This window comes from Taeniopygia guttata, chromosome 13 (genome assembly GCF_048771995.1).
Source record: "Taeniopygia guttata chromosome 13, bTaeGut7.mat, whole genome shotgun sequence".
Classification (NCBI taxonomy): Eukaryota; Metazoa; Chordata; class Aves; order Passeriformes; family Estrildidae; genus Taeniopygia; species Taeniopygia guttata.
In genome coordinates this window covers 15296294-15314988 of record NC_133038.1, presented here as the reverse complement: position 1 = coordinate 15314988, position 18695 = coordinate 15296294, and the positions used below count along the sequence as shown (strand labels likewise).

The following is an 18695-nucleotide window of genomic DNA, read 5'->3' as shown; positions in this document are numbered from 1 at the left end:
ATTCTGGTTTATTACAAGTGCCCTGCAGCGCTTCTTACCTAATGAGCAGAACAAACTTCTGCTTTTTCCAAGTGCTGCCATAAACCACATTATTTTCTTAGGTAAAAACTTTGGCCAAGATCTCCATAATGTGTGTATTCCAAACTAGATGTGTTTTTTGAGTCCTGCTTGTGTTGGAAAGTGAAGCCACAGATTCAAACAGTTAAGTGTGGGTGTGAATTTATAGTTCAGCTTTCAAAGACCCGGCCTTTGGCATCTTCCAGGGTGGCACCTGGGCTCTTGGGCTGGGAGTTCCACAGTCCTTCATCAGGGAACTCAGCTGGGTGTCTTTAAGCAGCACAGGTGACGACCTGCAGGATGCTGCTGTCCAGGTCAGGGACAACTGATCTGCTTCTGAGCAAGTGTGTGAACAGACCCAGGTTCCAGTCCCCTGTTTTATAGCAGGCAGAATCAGGGTGGTTGTATTTGTGCCCAGCATAAGTCTCGTCAGTGATAATTTCAGCCATCCAATTTTAATTTGCTGTTGCGTGGCTGCCAGAGCATTGCAGGAGGATGGGAGGGAGGATATTTTCCCTGATGACTGCTGTTGACATTTGCAGAATAAAAGTGAAGTCAGGCAGTTGTTTGTTGGAGGTTTTGGTGCCTGTAGCAGTTGTGAGCCAGCTGGGATCACCCAGTGCCTGTCACCCAGCAGGGACATTCCCAGCTGCAGCATGGGGAAAATTGCTCAAGCTGTGTTGCTGTTGAACTTTGTTTTTTAGACCAGGGACGTCAGGGAAACCAAAATGATCAATCTTCCTGTACAATTTGGGGAAGCAAATGAGAAGAGATTGTATTCTTCTTTGCTGCCCCCACAAAAAAAGGAAATAATTCAGGAAACGTTCACATACACAGGCAGGCTCAGGGAAGCAATGACGTGGGAAGGGACTGATGGCTTTGTGTACAGAAGGCATCTTGTAGCTTTGGTTTTCACTAATGGCAACTACTGCAGAAGCAAGGCAAAATTTGTGTTTACAGGGGGTGTGTGTGAAGGCTGATGTTTTTTATTCTGGTTTCATGTGCCTGAGGTAAGAGCATCAGATTGATGTGTTTGAGGTGGTCCTGAAAAGTACCTCTTCTCTGTCTGGATCCAGTCTCTATCTAACAGCAATGAAAATAACTTCTTTCCTAGAAGGGTGGTCTTGAACTTGATTTTCACAAATTACCTGTGTTGTTATTTCAGCAATCTGCGGTATGCCAGGACCCCAAACCATCATCACTGTGTGCAAGTGAATAGTGGGGACACCTCCCATTGGGAAGGGGAGATTGAAGGGACAAAGAGAGTTTGAGTGAGCTGTGTTGGTGAGAACAGGAGCAGACAGAGAGCAAAGATGATGCCAGCAATAAGCAGGAGCCAAGACTGGGGAAAAATGAGAGATATTTGAGAAAATTGCGACACAAAAGATGTAGCGGAAGTTCCTGTGGAGAAGAGGCGGTGAAGCAGAACAGGGAAAGAAGTGGGAGGAGGAGGAGGCGCTTCTGTGTTCAGTTAATAGCAACCCCAAAGAGAGATTTAATTGGAAACCTATTATAATTATCCACGGTTTTCCTCCCATGCATTTCAGGAATGTGTGTGGCAGGTAGTTTTCCTTTTGGCTGGGTTACTGATGCAGAGGGCACTGGGTTTCCAGCCAAGTGGCAGATCCGTGTTTGTGTTTACCAGGCACTGAGCAAACACTTTAATAATGTCATTTGTCATGGGAGATGACTCTGCAAACTGATTTCAGGTTTTTCTGTAGCAGACGGGGAATGCATTCTGATTTTGCCCTGTCTAAAGCTGCTCATTTTAACTGTTGGAGCATGAGCTGTGGTCACCTGGCAGGAAGACATTGACCCTAGTTGGTGCTAGAGGAGACCTTGACCTCGTTGGTATGACCCATGGAGGCTCCTTCTAAATCCCCTGGGGGACTTTCTAAGTAGGGAAGGGGGTGAATCTGCAGCTTGTACATTCTTTATGTCTGGAAGGATGAAAAACAACCTTGAAGAGTTCCTAAAATTTGTTTGAACTCAGTTGTCCTTTACCTTTTTGTGGGATGCCAGTGCCACGTGCTGGAGAGCTGCTTTGAATGTTGGTGCTCCTCCAGATGCTTCTCTGAGCGAGGCAGGCACCTTTATGCCATGGGCCAGGACACCTTCCACTATCCCAGGATGCTCTAAGCTGGGTCCAGCCTGACGTTGGACACTTCCAGGGATGGGGCAGCCTGTGCCACCACCTCACCATCCTCAGTCTAAAACATTTCTCCTCTGTGTCCAACCTAACCCTGCCCTGTTGCAGTTTAAAACCATTGCCACTTGCCTGGCATGACAGACCCTGGTAAAAAGCCTCTCTCTGTCTTTCATGTCAGCCCCTTTTATACATTGAAAAGCTGCAGTAAGGTCTCCCTGGAGCCTGCTCTTCTCCAGGCTGCACAACCTCAACTCCCTCAGCCTTTCCCTGTGGAAAACTTTGGTTTTATTGTGTGGGTTTTTTTACCTTGTGAGCACTAAACCCTTAATAAACAGCTCTTACCTGTCAAGAGTCTTCTTGACTCTCTGCCATCAACTGATTTAAATCCCTTTGAAGGGAAGGTGTTGACAAACTCCTCTTGCTGGCTGTGTGCCAGAACTGCTTCCAGATCATTCAAGGACACTGAATGATAGAGAGAGATCTCTGTGTGTCCATGTTCATCCTCCCAGAGCACGGGTGAGGCTGGTGAGCCTTTGGGGCCAGCCTGGTGGGCTCTGGGAGCTGTCAGAGAAATTTCTCCTGTCTCTGTCCAGAGCATGGGAGGGAGGATGAACACATACCAGAAGTGGCTCTAGTTTGACTTGGTGCACAACTAGTGAACACTGATGTAAAAAACACCCAACTTTTTCTGTCTTCTTTTTCACTTGTAGGTTTATTCTTCAGCCTAAAGGAGTGATTCATAATCAGCTCTTAGAAAAACAGAGAATAGCTGAAGAGAAAATTAAAGAATTAGAGGTAAGTTTATGGCAAGTGATGATGAAAGTAAAACATTAAAGGTCTACAAGATGCTCTTTGCTACATCTCTTGTTTTTATCTGTTACTTTTCACGCTGAAGGATTGTAACTAGATCAAACAGAGAGCCTGTTACAAGTAACCTACAAGTAACTCAAGGCACTTGGTTTCTTTCCTAGGTCCACAAACTAGAAGGGGTTGATTGTTCACTCTGTGCCCCGGTATGAAAGCTGGGAGTGAGGCATTCAAATGATATTATTAAGAGCAAGGTCTGAAACAAGCAAAATGATGTTTATGTGGTTGTTTGCAGCAGATAAGTGATGTAAAATATTGCCAGTGCTGTGGGTATTTAAAGGTTACACTGGCTCAGAACAATTGCACAAATTCATGGAAGAGAAATCCATTGAGAATTACCAAATATGTAGAAATGGCATCCTGCTCAGGAAGTCCCTGAGCTAAAAATGTCTGGAGGGTGGGAAAGTATGAGGAGGAAGTACAATGCAGGCCTGCCCTGTCCTTACTCTCTGCCCTTAAGCATGTGCTTGGGAGTGCTGTTGAAGAGCAGATCTGTGGGGTGATGGAACTTTGTTTTGACAATGTGGTCAGAACACTTCTGTGTTCTTGTGTTTATCTAGTTGGAGTATTCAAGGCATAGAAGGATATCTAGGAAATAAAAAGTAGTGTCTGCACAAGTTCCAGTGTTCAAACAGGCTATCTAGTGAATCTTGACTATCTTCTTGTGGCTGCGTCTACAGCTTACAGCTCTTCTGAGAAGAAGTGCAAAATGTACTTTTCCAAGGCTGTTAGTGGGTGTTTTTTTATAATTCTCCTGAAATATCGTTTATACAAACCCCTGTTTCTTGGTCTTTGGGGAATGACAGAGAAAGCAAAGACCAAGTTTATGTCAAGCTGCTTTTCCCATCTGTTATTGTTTTGGAGAAAGTGGAGACCAAAAAAGTAGGGACAAGCAGGAATAGGAGGTCTGTGTTTAAACCCACTCAGACCTGTGAGCAGAAGTTGAGTCTGTACTTTTTTTAATCCCTTCTTGAAACTCAGCCTGCCTGAGGAGCTGTGGAGCAAGCCCATCCCCAGATGTTGTGTTGCCTGGAGTGCTGCCTGTGCCCAGCTCTAAGGGGGTTTGTGTTTCTGCCCATGAGAACTCTTTCTGCACAGGTCAGAGACAAGTGCTCTGTGGACAGGCTCTGTGTCTAAGGGGGTGTGCAGGCAAGGCATAACCATTTGTATGGTTATGTGGTAAAAACAGCTGTATCCTTGCTCCTTTGGAGCCATGCCAGATGCCAGTGGCTTTGTGCAAAGACAGCCCTGCAGCTGGGGCTGGAGGACTTCATGGCAGCACCTCTGGGTTTGGGAGCAGGTGGAATGTGGCTGGCAGCACCTCTGGGTTTGGGAGCAGGTGGAATGTCGCTGGCAGCACCTCTGGGTTTGGGAGCAGGTGGAATGTGGCTGGCAGACTGTTTATAAACTGCTCCTGGGGTCCCTTGCTGCCAGCTGCAGTGGGTTGTGGTCAGCTTCTTGGCTACTGTGCCCTTTAGCTGTGCCATCTGGGTTTCTTCCTGTTCCTGGTGGGGAATTATCTTACCTCCTGAACTTCCCGATCACTGAGTTTAGCAAAATGGGTGGAATGTCCCACAAATTATAACCTTGCTGTTCTTACACAAAGCCTCAGAACTGGCTGCTTCACAAATGTGTTTTTCTGCTTCATTGCTGAGTCTCTGGTTATGGTTGTTGAGATGAAGTTTCCAGCAGTAGTCTCAAAACTGAGACTGTCTCAAAAAGTGGTTGGAGTGGAAAGGTGGCTGCTACATGGGTTGGTTTTTCTTTTTAATCATGAGTAGGAGGACTCAGAATGCCAACACTTTGAGAAGTTTGTGTTAAGTAAACATTCAAGTTCATCTTTTAACTGATCTCCTTCCAGCTGGCTGTGGCAGTTTTGTGAAGAGGGTTTTCCTTAGGCCTGGGATTCTCCATGGAAGAGGACAAGCACTTAGGCTGAAACTGAGATTTCAGGGGAAATACCTGAGTCCGACTCAGAGAGCACTTATCACAGGAGCAGGGGATTTTGCTGTCCTGAAAACAAGTTGTGACCGAAGCAGGAAAGAATGTAAAACTTTGTGACCTTGTGCTTCCACCACATCGTTGTAAAATAAATAACCAGCCAAGAAAGGTTAAACATCTCTCCATTCATTATTAAAACTGGAAGGGTTTTAAAGCTTAGGTTTATATTTTACATTGTTAACTACCTTATGACTTAATCACATTTCTCACTTTGCACAGCTGAATCAGGCTGGTCGTAGTAATCCCCCAGTACCCTATGGTGTGGCTGATCTCATTACTCACATAGCTGATCTTGAGGCAATTGTGCTTTGCTATGATGACAGTATTGCCAGGGGATTGTGAAATGTGTATTTTTTGATACATTCCTGAATCTAAGAAATGCTCTCCCCAATACCTTGGTGCTGTTTGCAGAGGAGTTTGCAGAGGAGGGCTGGGTTCACTGCTGAGCTCTTGTGGAAATCCATCCAGCTGCATAGCAAGGAGATCTCCAGCTGCCTGTTCCTGAAAATGTGTCTTTAATTTGCTTCAGAGGTGTGAGCTGGTTTTGCTGAAATTCACAGCTGCCAGTGAACTTTGAAAACTATGAGGAGTTTTGTCTCTCTTCTCCCTCTGACACTCTTCACTGCAGTACATGATTGCAGTCATTCCCTTTCCCTCACTTCTCTCGTGTGGGTTTCTCCACTGTTGAAGCAGTGCATTGTGTTTTTCAAGGCAGCATCACAAAATTGATGGGATGCTGCTGGTTTGGGTCTTCTTGCAGCAAGGACAGCCAGACCTGTCCTTGTAAAGGGCTGACAAAATAAGGCTTGGCTGGGACACACATTTTGCTCGGTGAGAGGAACTGTGTTCTGAAAGCTCCAAGGGGTCTGGGTGTGGATGAGGGGGCAGTTAGTTATTCTGCAGAAGTTGTTGGAAGAAAATCAAAGGTAGCTTTACCCTGCTTGTTAAAGCTGTATGTGGATGTGAATATATCTAAGAGTATATATATATATGTAAAAATCATGGTTTTGGTTGGAAAGGTTTGGATGACTTTAAAGATCATCTCACTCTGTCCCTCTGCCATGGGCAGGGACACCTTCCACTAGACCAGGTCTCTCCAGGTATGGGGTAACCACAGCTTCTCTGGGCTACCTGTGCCAGGGCCTCACCACCCTCAATAAGTGAAGAATTTCTATCTAATTTCCTCTCTTTCAGTTTGAACCTGTTGTTCCTTGTCCTGTCACTCCAGTTCTTGATGGAGAGTATCTCTCTGGCTTCCCCTGTAGGCCCCTTCAGGTCCTGGAAGGTGCTATGATGTTTCCACACAACCTTCTCATCTCCAGCCTGAACTGCCCCAATGTTCTCAGCCTGCCAACTCCAGATGCACCTGTGTGGCTTTCTGAACTTCACAACTTGTATCTAATCCTTTGGAATCCAAACACACTGCCCAGGCTTGCTGGCACTGTAGCTGTGCCTGCTGGCAGGCTGTGCCAACAGGGCTTACCCAAACCTCCAGAGTTTGGTGCCATTGGCTCCCTCACACACCGGCATGGGACACGTCCTGCTTAGCAGGATTGGATTTTTCCAGTCCTGATACTATCAAATTCTTGTTGTGTTTCACAGTACGAGGGGTATGTGTTAAATCTATTTTGAAAGCATTCTAAAGGGATGAGCACAGACTCTTTTTAGCTCAGCAATGTTTGTGCAGTATTAGGAGAAAAACCAAGTAATGTTTTTCTTCCCTTGTTTTTAAGGAAACATGATATGTGAGGGGTGGAACAATGCTTTGTTTCAGGAAATGTTATCCGTTTCCATTGTAGGGCTAGATGGATTCTGTTTTTAAATATGGCATTTTGAAAAGAACAAACTCTATGATGTTATAAAGACATGGAAAATGGATTCTTCATTAGGGGTGGAGAAAGTGATTATCACTGTGTGCTTTCTCTGATAATATCTGATAGTCCCCTTCTCTCCTGCTATATTCAGCTTGTTTAGTTGTCAGGCGTTGTCAGACTAAATTGCTAAAAATAACAAATAAGGGGGAGGCTCTGCTGGGCAGCTCCGTCTGCTGTGTGCCACTGAATTTAGCTCCTTCGGGAAAAGGGCAAAAGCAACCTGCAGCTTTCTGGGGGAATTGGATTTTGGTTTTAAACTCTGACCACAAGATAGCTGCGTGCTTGTTTCCCAGGCAGTTCTTTCACATGCCTGTGGGAGACTGAAAGTTTACTGCTGCTGAGATAAAGGGTTGGTTGGTTGGTTTTGCCTAGAGTAGAAAATATAGTCAAGAAAGCTGTACCTAAAGGCTTGATTTCTAATTCAGAAATCCTTCATGCGAGCCCTAAAACACCGTGTCCAATTTCCCTATCCCATGCAGAAAACATCTTTGCTCTCATTCCTGGTGGAGGAAGGAACACTGTGCTCTCAAACACTGCTGTGCTCCGTGTTTAAAGCCTCAGGTGATGTTTGCAAGGCTGGTGAAGTTACACAGTGACTGCACTGAAATGCCTGAAGGTGACCGCCGACTTCTTCCCCGGTATTGCCTGAGCACAGTCCTGCTTGTACTGTGGCTTCCATTTCTTTAATCTTCTTTTTCTGGGAGCTTTAAAATGGCTTTGCTGCAGCCCTGAGGCGGAGTGGCGGAGCCCCCCCTGTGATGAGTTGGCTCTGACGGTTGCCACAGCAGTGTTTTCTTCCCCTGTGGGAACAAAGATTTTGGCAGGTGAGGTGTGGCTGGGGAGAAGCGCTGGAGCCTGGGGCAGGTATAGCTGGGATGGACCTGCTTGGTGTGGTCCCAGCCTCCAACGTGCTCCAACTCTCCTTCATTTTTTACTGCAACCCTCAGCATGGAGGCCAGTTCTGTGGGTGGCTTTAACGATGTGAAAACAAGTCTCTTGAGATTTGTGGTGCTCTTTGCAGACCACGAGGCGCTCACCAGAAGGTAGCAATTGTTAGGCTGTTCCCAAGTTAGACCAATTTCTTGCAGGGATTTGCAGCACAGAAGTTCTCATTGCATGGTTTGCTTGGGGTAGGCCAGTGCCCAGGAATGTGTGGTGGGCTTTTTAACTAAACAGGGGGAAATAAGGAATGCTCCTGTTTGCTTTGGAGAGGAGAAGCCTCAAGAATAACTCTCTGTGCATTAGCCTGGAGCAGATTCTACTTTGGATGAGGGGGCTGTTCCCTCATTCCATTGCTGGCATGTGAGCACGTACTGGGAGCGGGATTTGAAACACGTTGTCACTGAAGTTGCCCCTTGTTTCCCTGTGTGTACATAGGCAAGGTCAGTCACTCTGCTTGCTGTAGAGGGAGGCAGGACACTTAAGGTGGGGACAGGTGGAGTATGGAAGTGAGTTTACCATGTAGGATTAGTATTTGGGCTTGCATGGACATTTTAGGGGGAAGCTCTGGGATCTGTACAAATGATGGATGTTAGGGTGAAGATGAGCTGCAGAGCCCCTCGGTGGGGACCAGGCCAGGCCAAACGCAGCATCTTGCATGGCTTTGGGTGTCAGAGGCAGCTGTGGGTGTCTGGGCAGGTCCTTCTGGACACAGACATTTGGACTTGGTGACGTTCCTGGGAAATGTGTTTCATCTTGACTCTCTCGGCTGCTGTCATCCCATGTCTGAGTCTGTGCCCTCACTGAGGGTTGCTCCTGTGTTTCAGGCTGCAAAGCTGCGGGCTTAGCTTGCTTTTTGAGGACATGGGTGGTCCAGCTGCCTGCCTGTCAGCTGTGGAGCGTCCACAGGCACTCCCATGGGAGAGCAGAGTGCAGCCTGCATGGGCAGAGCTGTTACCAGTGCTCTGCCCTCCATGAGAGCCTTGTTTTGAAGAAGGGAGTATCCAAAGCTCATTTTTTTCCCTATAGGTCTGGCTGTCTTACAGGGAGGACAATCTGTGTTCTCATTCCTGATTTTCAAAATGAAAGATACTCTAAGCAATGAGAAAAATAGGCTTCAAAATGACAAAACATTGAGGAGGTTGAGGGTGTAATGGACACAGAGCTAATGCTACTAGCACAAAATCCTGCTTTGTGGAGAGGCCCTCTGACATTGGACTGGGGCCACACAATTTATGGTAAATACTGGAGGAATTGGGGCATTGCTAATGCTGCTCTAATTCTTTCTGTTCCCTAAACTGACTCTGCTGATGGTTACATGAACAACAGGTCTTCACAGATGTGAGGAATCATTCACTTCACTTGCTTTTTAATTTTAAAGCCTCAAGGTCTGTCTTGTTTGTCAAAAATGAGGGTAGCAAAAGGATTGTATTCTTACAGCTGAAGTTCATGGGTGTTTCTCTGTTGTGTGACTGTCACCTTTCATTGCATACAAATGGAAATCAGCTGTGTGCAGCCAGCACCTGGCAGATTTTAGACAGCAAGTGCTCCTCAGTATCTGCAGGGAAGGAGGTGGATCTGTTTAAAAGCTGGCTCTTAGTCCTGTGTTAAATTTGTTAGATAAAGATCAAATAACAGTATGTTCTGCTTTGAAAATTGTGTAAGAAGCTTGTCATGTGTTAAATAGTGCACAAGTCACTAGTTGCAAAACATGATGTTGGAATCTTAAAGGCTCAGGGAAAAGAAATTCTCATATTTCAAAGGGGAAAGGGGATTCCCAGCTCTCTGGACCGGTCATCTGCCACCTTAGGCCTGGGATGGCTTATAAAAACTAATGTCTCACCACATTTTTATGAAGAATGGTTGTGGATAATGCTGATTTGAGTGCAGTGATGTGTATTTATATCATCACAAATGTGTGGGTATGCAATGGCAAGGCTGGATCTCTCATTTGGAGCAATCATTCACTGCAACAGGTTTTCAAACTCCCAGATTTTTGTGAGCAGTTGTTTAATTAGTAATTCTTTGTTAGTCTTCCCTGTACTGCAGACTGCAAAGTAAGCACACAGACCAGCTGAGAGGGCAAAGGCTTTATGAAGGAAGAACTGGAATTTGATGACTTTGTTTTCACTCTTCCTACCTTTATTTTTGGGTGGATAATTGTAGATTTTAAAAGCAAGAGGATAATTAATGTGGGGGTTGTTTGCTTCCTCTTAAGTCCTTTAGTTATAGACATGGTTTCAAAATAAAGGCTTCTCAGAACTTGTTTTATGGTTTTTTGGGGTGGGGGGGATTACTCTTGATTTAAAAAACCCCAACAACCTAACAGAGAGAACTTTTCAAGCAGCTCCTGCTAGTCCACTCACATTCCTTTGTAATTCAGAGGAAAGTGAAACACATTATGCATTAATAAAAACCCACTTCTGTTGCTGTGTTGAAAGGGTTTTGTCGATCCAGGAACCTACATTTAGTCATCTGAGCCTCAAGACATCGCTTGTTTCCTCTGATTAGCATTAAGCTGCCTTTATTGTTACGCTGAAATCATTTTAACACCAAGTTGGTTGATAAGTCTTTCATTTTAGAGCAGGGTCTGATTCATTGTCAAAGCTCTCCTTTGTGCTTATGGCCACAGAAGGATCCAAAGCAATGAGCTGAGCTGGATGCGGGTCCCTCTCCAAATTCCTCCTTGCATGAGTAATAATTAGTCACAAACGCAGCACTGCTGTCCTTGCCTTAGTCACCAGGCCCCTGCAGTGCCTCCTGGCTGCCTTTGTGCCAAGCAGCTCTGGGGAGGGGGATTATCTGTGCCCGATAAACCTCCATCCTGCTTCCATCTCCTCCTTCATCTCGCCTGGGGAGAACAGGAAACGATTATTTGGAAAGCGTGCTCCTGCCTGTTGGAGCCCTGACCCAGCCCTGAGTCAGCTGTACAAAGCCACACCTTGCTCCCAGGTATGCAGGGCAGCCCTCAGCGTCATGCTTCCTGCTGTCCCCACTGCTGGGTCACCCCCTGCTGCGTCCCTGATGCCTTGGTGGTGGGCATGTGGCTGCTCTGAGTTCAGAGCTGTCTGATCTGGGGGGAGGATGCTGCCTAGCTGGGAGTTGACACCATCTTTTTGTTGCTGATTTGTCTTTGAAATGTATGGAAATTGTTTTTCTTTTCAAGTGGCCTTGCTTGGCCAGGACTGCGAGAGCTGGAAGGTGTGGTGTGGTTTTGCAAAAGTCCTACTGCCAGGAGGGATCCCGATGAGCCACACCAGCTCTGCAGGACCACAGAAACTGAGGCACTGGGGTAGGGAACTTACCACGTTTTGCAAGAGGCAGTTTGGTGAGGGATGTTTCCGCCGAAACAGAACGTGGGGGTTTTCAGCATCTGTGTGAGTTTCCCCTCCCCAAGTTCTCTGTGTGACCTGACTCTGCTGTCGTAACCTGGTTAGGGCGCAGTATCTGACCTGGAGCAAAGTACTCCTGGAAACTGCTCTAAATGGGGAATTGTGCCAACAAGGGGTGTCCCTAAAGGAATCCTTTGGGTTGATAATACATTTCTGCTGCCACCTACTGAAAGGTTCTCATCCACTTGCTTTTGTAGTAGTTCACATCAGGCAAGGGTGCAGGAGTTCACTGGAATAATCCATCATTTCCCACTCACCAAGAGCAGCTGTCTCCATCTCTGCTGGCAGCGCTGTGCTGTGGCTCAGACAGTGAAGTGCTGCTGCCACGAGGCTGGGGTTGGGCAGAAGGGCTGGCAGGCAGCCTGGCTTTCTGCCCCTTACCTTGCCCCTTCTTCTCTTGAAGGCACCAAGAATGGAAGTTAATGGGGTTTTTCCAGCTTAGCTTTTCCAGAGTATGTTCCTTGAGGAGCTTCAGTGATGATGGGGAAAGCCCAGCTGGTTGTGCTGTGGTAGGCTCAGTACACAATGATGGATTTGCACCACCAGTTCTTTAGGCAGGTGCTTTTAAGGATTCTCTTGTGTTGGCAAATGTAGTTATATGTTTTCTCTTCTGCACTTTAACCCAGATAGTTCAGTGGGTCCCCGTTACCTTGTGGAAGGAAGAGATGAGGAAAAACACCAGGGTCTGAATCATCACTTCTCCTCTTAGGTATATGGCATCACGCTTCTGTCAGCAGCTGTCGTCAGAAACCAGCTGGGCTCCCTTCCTATTCCAGGTCATTCATTCTTGAGCAAACTCTGGGCAACTTCCTGAGGCAATAACTGCTTGGAAAGTGTTGAAGTGTATCTAAATATTTGGTGGTTGCTGTAGAGTAGTAATTCCCAGTGTGTACATGTGCCACAGTGTTGAACTGGGTGAGGAGCAGTGCTGGGTGGACCCATCAGGGCGTAGGGCTGCCTGCAGCCCTACCCCACCCCCTTGCTGGTGCCCACTGTTTCGGCTTCTCCTGGAGCAGGAGCAGCCGAGTGCTGTTCAGCAGGTTCACCTCCTTCCTGTTCAGGGGTTCCAAGTGAAATCCCATTAAACAGAGCACATGTCTTCAGCACATCTTCCATGAGCTTAGTCTGACCAAAGTTTTTGCCTTCCACAGGGTGTGCTGTTCACTTTCCCACAGAGCCCTCAGGGAATGCCAGAAATGGTTTGAGTTAATTTTAGGGGATACAGAAGCTCTTGGCTAGCCACAGGTTTGCTGAGATGTCACAAGATGAGCTGTCTCAGGGCTCCTGTTTGAGGCACTGCATCATGCCTGAAGACTGCAGCGTTCCTCAACAGAAACCTTCTGAGTGTGAGAGTGGGATGCCAGAATCTGGTGGCTGGTAGCCAAACATGCTGAGAGCCATGGGAAAGGAGATATATTCTCTGGGAAGGGACCTGCCAGCTTGTTTTGTCCTCACAAGTTGGGTGTAAAACAAGTTCACAGAAAAACACTTTAGAAAACAAAAATGGGGCAAAAAAAGAACAGGCTGAAATGAATAGGCATGTTCCAATACTAGATTGTAAAATTTCCATGGAAACATTTTTGTTTGGGCTTAAGCAAATCTGTGTTTGCAGGTCAGAGGTTGAAGCTTTCTTTCATTTGCAGAGGTGACGTGAGAGGAGTGGAATTTGAAGAGCAAAAGTTGGTGTTGAATGATAAACCATGACTTGACACAGGAAACTCACCTGTGAGGGGGCGGGTATGGCAGCATGGAGGGGCAGGGCTGCTGTGTCTGTTCCCTCTGGGAGCACAGGGCTCTTTGGGCTCTTGGAATGGGTGAGAATGCTGTGCCCTGTCCCACCGAGCCACAGCTCCAGCCAAGGCCCTGCCACACGCAGGGCTGGTGGCGGCCAAGCCGCTCTCCCTGAAGGCAGAGGAGTCTGAATCACAGTGCTGGGGGGAAGACAGTGCTTTGATCATCAAAAGCCCATCCAAGAAAAGCTGATTAATAGTTTTCTCTTGCTGTGGAATCTGTGGATGCTGGCTCTTTAATCTGCCAGGAATGCCGGGTCCGGGTGCGTCATCTTCAGGAGCATCGGCCTCTCCAGCAGCGTGATGCAATGGGAGCGGAGGTGGGAGCTGCTGGAGCAGGAGGTGACTTCCCCCCGTGTCAAAAGGCCACAGGCCACTTCTGTTAACCACAGCTCCTTTTCTTCTTCGGGGTGTGAGCTGTAATTGTATTTGCATTCGATCTAGTCTTTCCACAGCTGCTGCCAAAAGCAAACAGCACAGAGCTGGTCAGGGTGCAGGGAGTGAAGGGCAGGGGAGAGCCCAGCAATGGGGTGGTGGCAGGGCGAGTCCTCTGATGTTGTTTGGCTGCAGCCACCCGTGCCAGGGCACAGGCTGGCCACGCCAGCACACCTTGGTCAGGGGTGTGCACAGCCAGCGCTGGCTCGTGATGCTGTGCACAGCCCCAGGCTGGGGCCAGCCGAGCTGGTGCTTCAGGAGTCTGCACTTCCTACACCAGCAAACACAGAGGCAGCCAGGGCTGATGGAGCCCCAAAAGCCATTGTCTGCAGCCCCCACAGGTGTCTGGGAATGTGTTGGCAGTGGGCATTGCATCCCACCAGGCCCATTGCATATCAGGGCCCTGCCCGCCCTTCTCCTCCTCGCAGGCAGGGCTGGGGCTGATGGTGCCTTCCCTGCCAGGGCCTGCAGCTCTGTCTGTGGAGCTGTCAGCTGGACAGCCACCATTCCTCCTGGGAAGGGTTCATGGGAGATGGATGTGCATTGCCTGTTGGATGGGGCTGTGTGAGTGGTCAGTCCCAATTTTGCGTGCACCTCTTGCTGTGGGAGATGGTGGTTTTAGTCCATGTAGCTGCACTGAACCACACACAAATGAACCCTTTGCCCTCCACACCTTTTTTAGGAAGCCTTGGAAGTGGAGAAGGCTCCTGAGAGTTGGCAGAGGAGAATATTGGCCAGATTAGTGATATATCTATACTCAGGGGTAGGAGAGGTGCAAAGTCCAGTTTCTGAGTCCCTAGGATGTACTGGGAGGCCCAGCTGGTGGGATTGGCTCTGCTGCTCAAGGAGGGATCTGCTTGCCCTCCATCCTGGTGCCACACAACTATTAGCATGGCAGTTCTGTTTCCAGCAAGCAGATTTAGGTGAGAACACTTCCTTTGGGGCTAGTTTTGAGACAGATCATCAGGGTTGTGGTTTGTCGTGTTACCAAGTGCTGCAGCCCTTCCTGCCTGGGGAAGGAACTGTTGTTGGGAGTGGTATTAGCTTAAAGGAATTAGGAAACCAGGCTGGGAGGCACTGCCTGCACTGGCTTTTGGGGGCATGCTCTGTGGGTTTGCACCCTCTCAGGGCTCTCAGGAGGCCCAGACCTCACTGGGCTGTGGCAGCGGCCGTGTGCTGGTCTTGTGTCCCAGTGCAGGTGGCAGAGCCCTTTCTGTGTGGGGCAGAAGGGGGATCAGGGGCTGTCACCACAGAGGAGAGAGTGGATGAGAACTGGTGGGTGGCCTGTGGCAGGAAGAAATGAGGATGCAAGAGCATGTCCTGGGCTGGATCAGGTCAGCTGGCTCAGTTTTGGAGTGTATGCTGTCCACCTGGCAACCTGTAGCTGCAAATCCTGCCACGTTCCCACACGCCCTCTCCCATGCAGCTTCCAGCTCCCCTTCCTTGCTGTGTGGGGGAGAAGATTCTGCAGTGCTGACGGACCTGCAGCCCTGGCTCATCCCTCCCTGTGATGAGCTCTGCTGGGTCATGGGAACGCACTGGCCTTTCTCTGGGAGCGGGGGGGCTGCCAGGGCCTGGCACTGCTGGTCAGAGGCTGTTCCTCTGAAACAAGTTTCAGTAACACCCCACAAGAGAGTTTTGTAAAATAATTCTCTAGCAAGTGGTTGTGTGAGTTGTGAACCAGGAGGAGGAACCGGCCCCTTGCTGCAGTCGGAGCCCTTGGCTGACACACCAGCTGCTTCCTGTTGTGCCCTCCGGGTTTCCCTGTCACTGCCTTGCCACACTCCTGGTGAGACTTCAGGGGGACAGCAGCACACCAGGGTCACTGCCCGGCCTCCTGTGGAGCCTGGCCCTGCTTGGCAGCCGGAAACTGGGGCTTTTCTGGGACCTCAGTGTCATGTGGCAACTTCCCCCTGCTGCTTTCTCAAAGCCAGTCTCCTTTCTCTGCTCTTCCCTGGAGCTCTGTGGCTCAGGCAGTGGCATCTGGGGCCAGTTTGGGCACCCACAGGAGCTGGGAGAGCGTGGGGACAGTTTAGGGCACGGGTGTGGTGAGTGAGTAGGAGCTCTGGGTCAGCAGCTTGCAGGTCATGCAGCCACCAAAGCCAGCGGTGCAGGGCCAGTGTGCTGCCATGTCCCCTTGGGCTGCTGCCATGTCCCCTTGGGCTCCTGACTGGTGAGCACTGGAGCTACAGCTGTAGGAGTGAAACCAGAGGCTTCAGAGAGCAGCAGCCACCTTTGGTTTCACAAGGGACCAAACCAGCAGTGCAGTTTTGACATCGCCCTGGGAATTCCCACAGGCTGCACTTGGCATGGCACAGGTAGCAGAGGATGATCTCCTGGAGCAGCAAACACATTTTCCCAGGGAAATGCATCAGCTGATGCACAGGTGAAGGCCAGCAGCCACAGGCTGGCCCAAACCAGGGCTCAGAGGACATAGGGTTAACTTGGGCTGCGAGTGCAAATGAAAGCTGTGAGCTGGAAGCTGGAGGTGGGGTTGGGGATGCGGGGTGGTGTTCAGGGAACAGATACCACCAGCCTGGCAGGTCTGGCTGGACCGGAACAGCCTCCAGCATGACTTCAGAGCTGTGCTGCCGTGAGTGGGCAGAGCGTGTGTCAGCCGCTCGCTGGGCGCTGCTCTCTGGGAGAGACGGAGTTTCCTGTCTAGACCCCGGTAATCGCGTGAGGAGGGGTTTGCAGCAGCCTCCTGCCCCTTCTCCGGTGATGACCGAAGCAGAAGCTGGGCTGCCGTTCCCCCTTCCTGGGGAACAAACACCTCGCTCCTGCCACGTGGCTCGGAAAATGTGGCGCCCGTCTGCTCCTCGCCTGCCTGTGATCCGGGCTGTGGGCTGGGGTGGGAGCCAGCCCCAGCTCCTTGTCTTGATGTTCGAAGGATGTTCCTGGAGCCCTAAGATGGGACTCCCTGGAAACTGCTTCTGGAAGGGAGTAAAAGCACTGGGAGCAGCCCGGATTCTTGTGCCTCAGAAGTTAGGTGATAAAGGACAGTGATTGAGGTATAGAAAGATTCCCAGAATCCTGCCCTACTTGGGACTGCAGGTGCTGCCCAAGTGCAGAAATGGCCTTAAACCCTTTTGCCACGGGGAGGGCAGAGCATGTCACTGTGCAGGGGTGGGCAGTGTGAGTCCACCTGTGGGCCATGTGGGTGCTTCTCTGCTACGTCAGGGTCCCTTGTCCTCGTGGAAGTGGGGCCCACATGGACACCAGCAAGGCTTCCTGATGGGATGTCTGAAATTGTGCTGGGCTCTCCCAGTCCTGCTGGACAGTGTGCTTGTGGAGTGCTGCTCTCTGGAGCTGTCTCCTCCTGCCTGGTGGGAGCAGGAGACAGGGGAGAGGACAGGAGGGCAGGACCACTTCATGCACTCATTTAATGGTGTAAAGAAAAAGCTTTAGTAAAAAATTACCCCCTAGAAGTCAGCTGTGCTCTCTCTGCTGCCACTCTCCTCTGGTCAGCAGAGCGAGGTGAAGCTTTGAGCCACAAGGGTTCTTTGGGTCTGTGTCCTCTTGCTGCCCTCAGACTCGGTTCCCTATGTGTGAAATCCCTCGCTGTCTGTGGGGACAGCGTGGGGACAGCGTGGCGGTGACAGAGTCCTGTTCGTGTGTCACTGAGTCACTGGCAGTGGGAACCTGTGGCTGCTCTTCTCCCTGTGGTTTCCTCAAAAGCAGTTCCTGTAAGTGAAAGAGACCCCACGTGCCTGGGGACCAGAGAGAGGGACAAGGAACCCTGGGCCATCACCCTGGCCCTGGCTGGATTTAAATCCAAACCCTTCAGCCTTTGGAAGCAGGGCTGGGAGAGGTGTTCTCGTGGCAGGGCTGTTCCAGCTGAGTGTGCAGCTGTGCCACAGCAGGGGCACGCAGGGGCAGTGGTGGCAGCAGGTCTATGCCACAGGCTGATGGATTTTCAGCATTACAAGTCCCACGGGCTCACAGGTCAGGGCGAGGCTCTCAGGGCAGCAGAGCAGTTCTTGCCCTTCACCTGTCCTTGCTTTGGGTGGGCACTGCTGCACTGGGCTCCTGGCACTGGCGACTGGCACAGCCTCTGGCAGGATGCTTTGGACTCCTGGAATTTAATGCCAATCCTGCCAGAGCTTATTGGCAGCTGGCATGGCCCAGGGCAGGGCTTTACATGGCAGCACGGGAGCACAGCAATGCCGGAGGAGACTGTTGTGTCTGTTGTTTGGAAACCCAGAGAAAATACTCAAAAGAGCCAAGTGCTGATTTTTCCAGCCACAGAGGAGCACCCAGACTAGCAGGAAAAAATGCTGCACACTGAATTCCTATCTTGGGATGCACGGCTTGGGGCTGCTTCCCTGCCAAGCCCAGCCTAATTACAGATGATTAAAGAAACACGCATTTGGTGATGATGCCAGGGATTTGCTGATAGAAAGGAGGATATAGGGTTAGAAAATGGCCCATCTGGGAAAAGAACCTTTTGTGCCCAAGGAGAGGGTTTTGCTGTGTCTCCATAAGAAGGCCTTGGCATGTAAGTCCCTCTCTAGGCTCCAAGAGTTACAGGATCTGATTTGATTTCCTTCCTTGCTGAGGTTCACGACTCCTACTTTTTGCAGTGCCACTGTTGCAACAGCTCTGGCAGCTCTGAAATGGTTTTGGGGGGGAACAAAATTGAGTCTGTGCAGACATTGCCCTGCCCCTGTGCCTCTGGGAATAAACTGCTGTCCCCACATGGGACGTGCAGTGTGGTGGTGCCCAGCCAGCATCCACAGCTCTGCCTGGGTGGCTTTGGTCCCTGGTACCAGGTTTGTGCTGGCAGGGCTGGGGGGATCCTGACTTACCTCTGGTTTCTGCCTTGCAGCAGAAGAAGTCGTACCTGGAGCGGAGCGTGAAGGAAGCAGAGGACAATATCCGGGAGATGCTGATGGCCCGCAGGGCACAGTAGTGACACCCCTGGCTGATCCCCACTGCCTGACCCCCCACCCCACCTCAATAAAACACAGCTCATGTCTCTGTGGCTGCTCTCCCTGCATGGGTGTGATGGAGAAATGGGGTGGTGGCAGGAGTTGGGGTGAGGGGCCTGCAGGGCACCGCTGCTGTACCCTCATCGTGTGGAAATCCACTGCCTGGTCTGGGCACTGGGGAAGGTTCTGCTGGGGACGGGTGGTGGGGGAAGAGGGAGGTGGGCAGGGCTGGCACAGCCACGGACACAACCATGGACAGG

General features: G+C 49.8%; 1 protein-coding gene across 1 annotated transcript in view; it reads left to right on the top strand.

Annotated features, from left to right (window-relative positions):
- The window catches only part of PFDN1 (prefoldin subunit 1), a 30682-nt gene extending 12196 nt beyond the window's left edge, over window positions 1-18486 (top strand). Inside the window, 2 exon segments of the mRNA NM_001245648.2 lie at window positions 2917-3001; window positions 18333-18486. Coding sequence (NP_001232577.1) covers window positions 2917-3001; window positions 18333-18416 — 169 coding nt within the window. The 3' untranslated portion in view covers window positions 18417-18486.
- The last annotated feature ends 209 nt before the right edge of the window (window positions 18487-18695 follow it).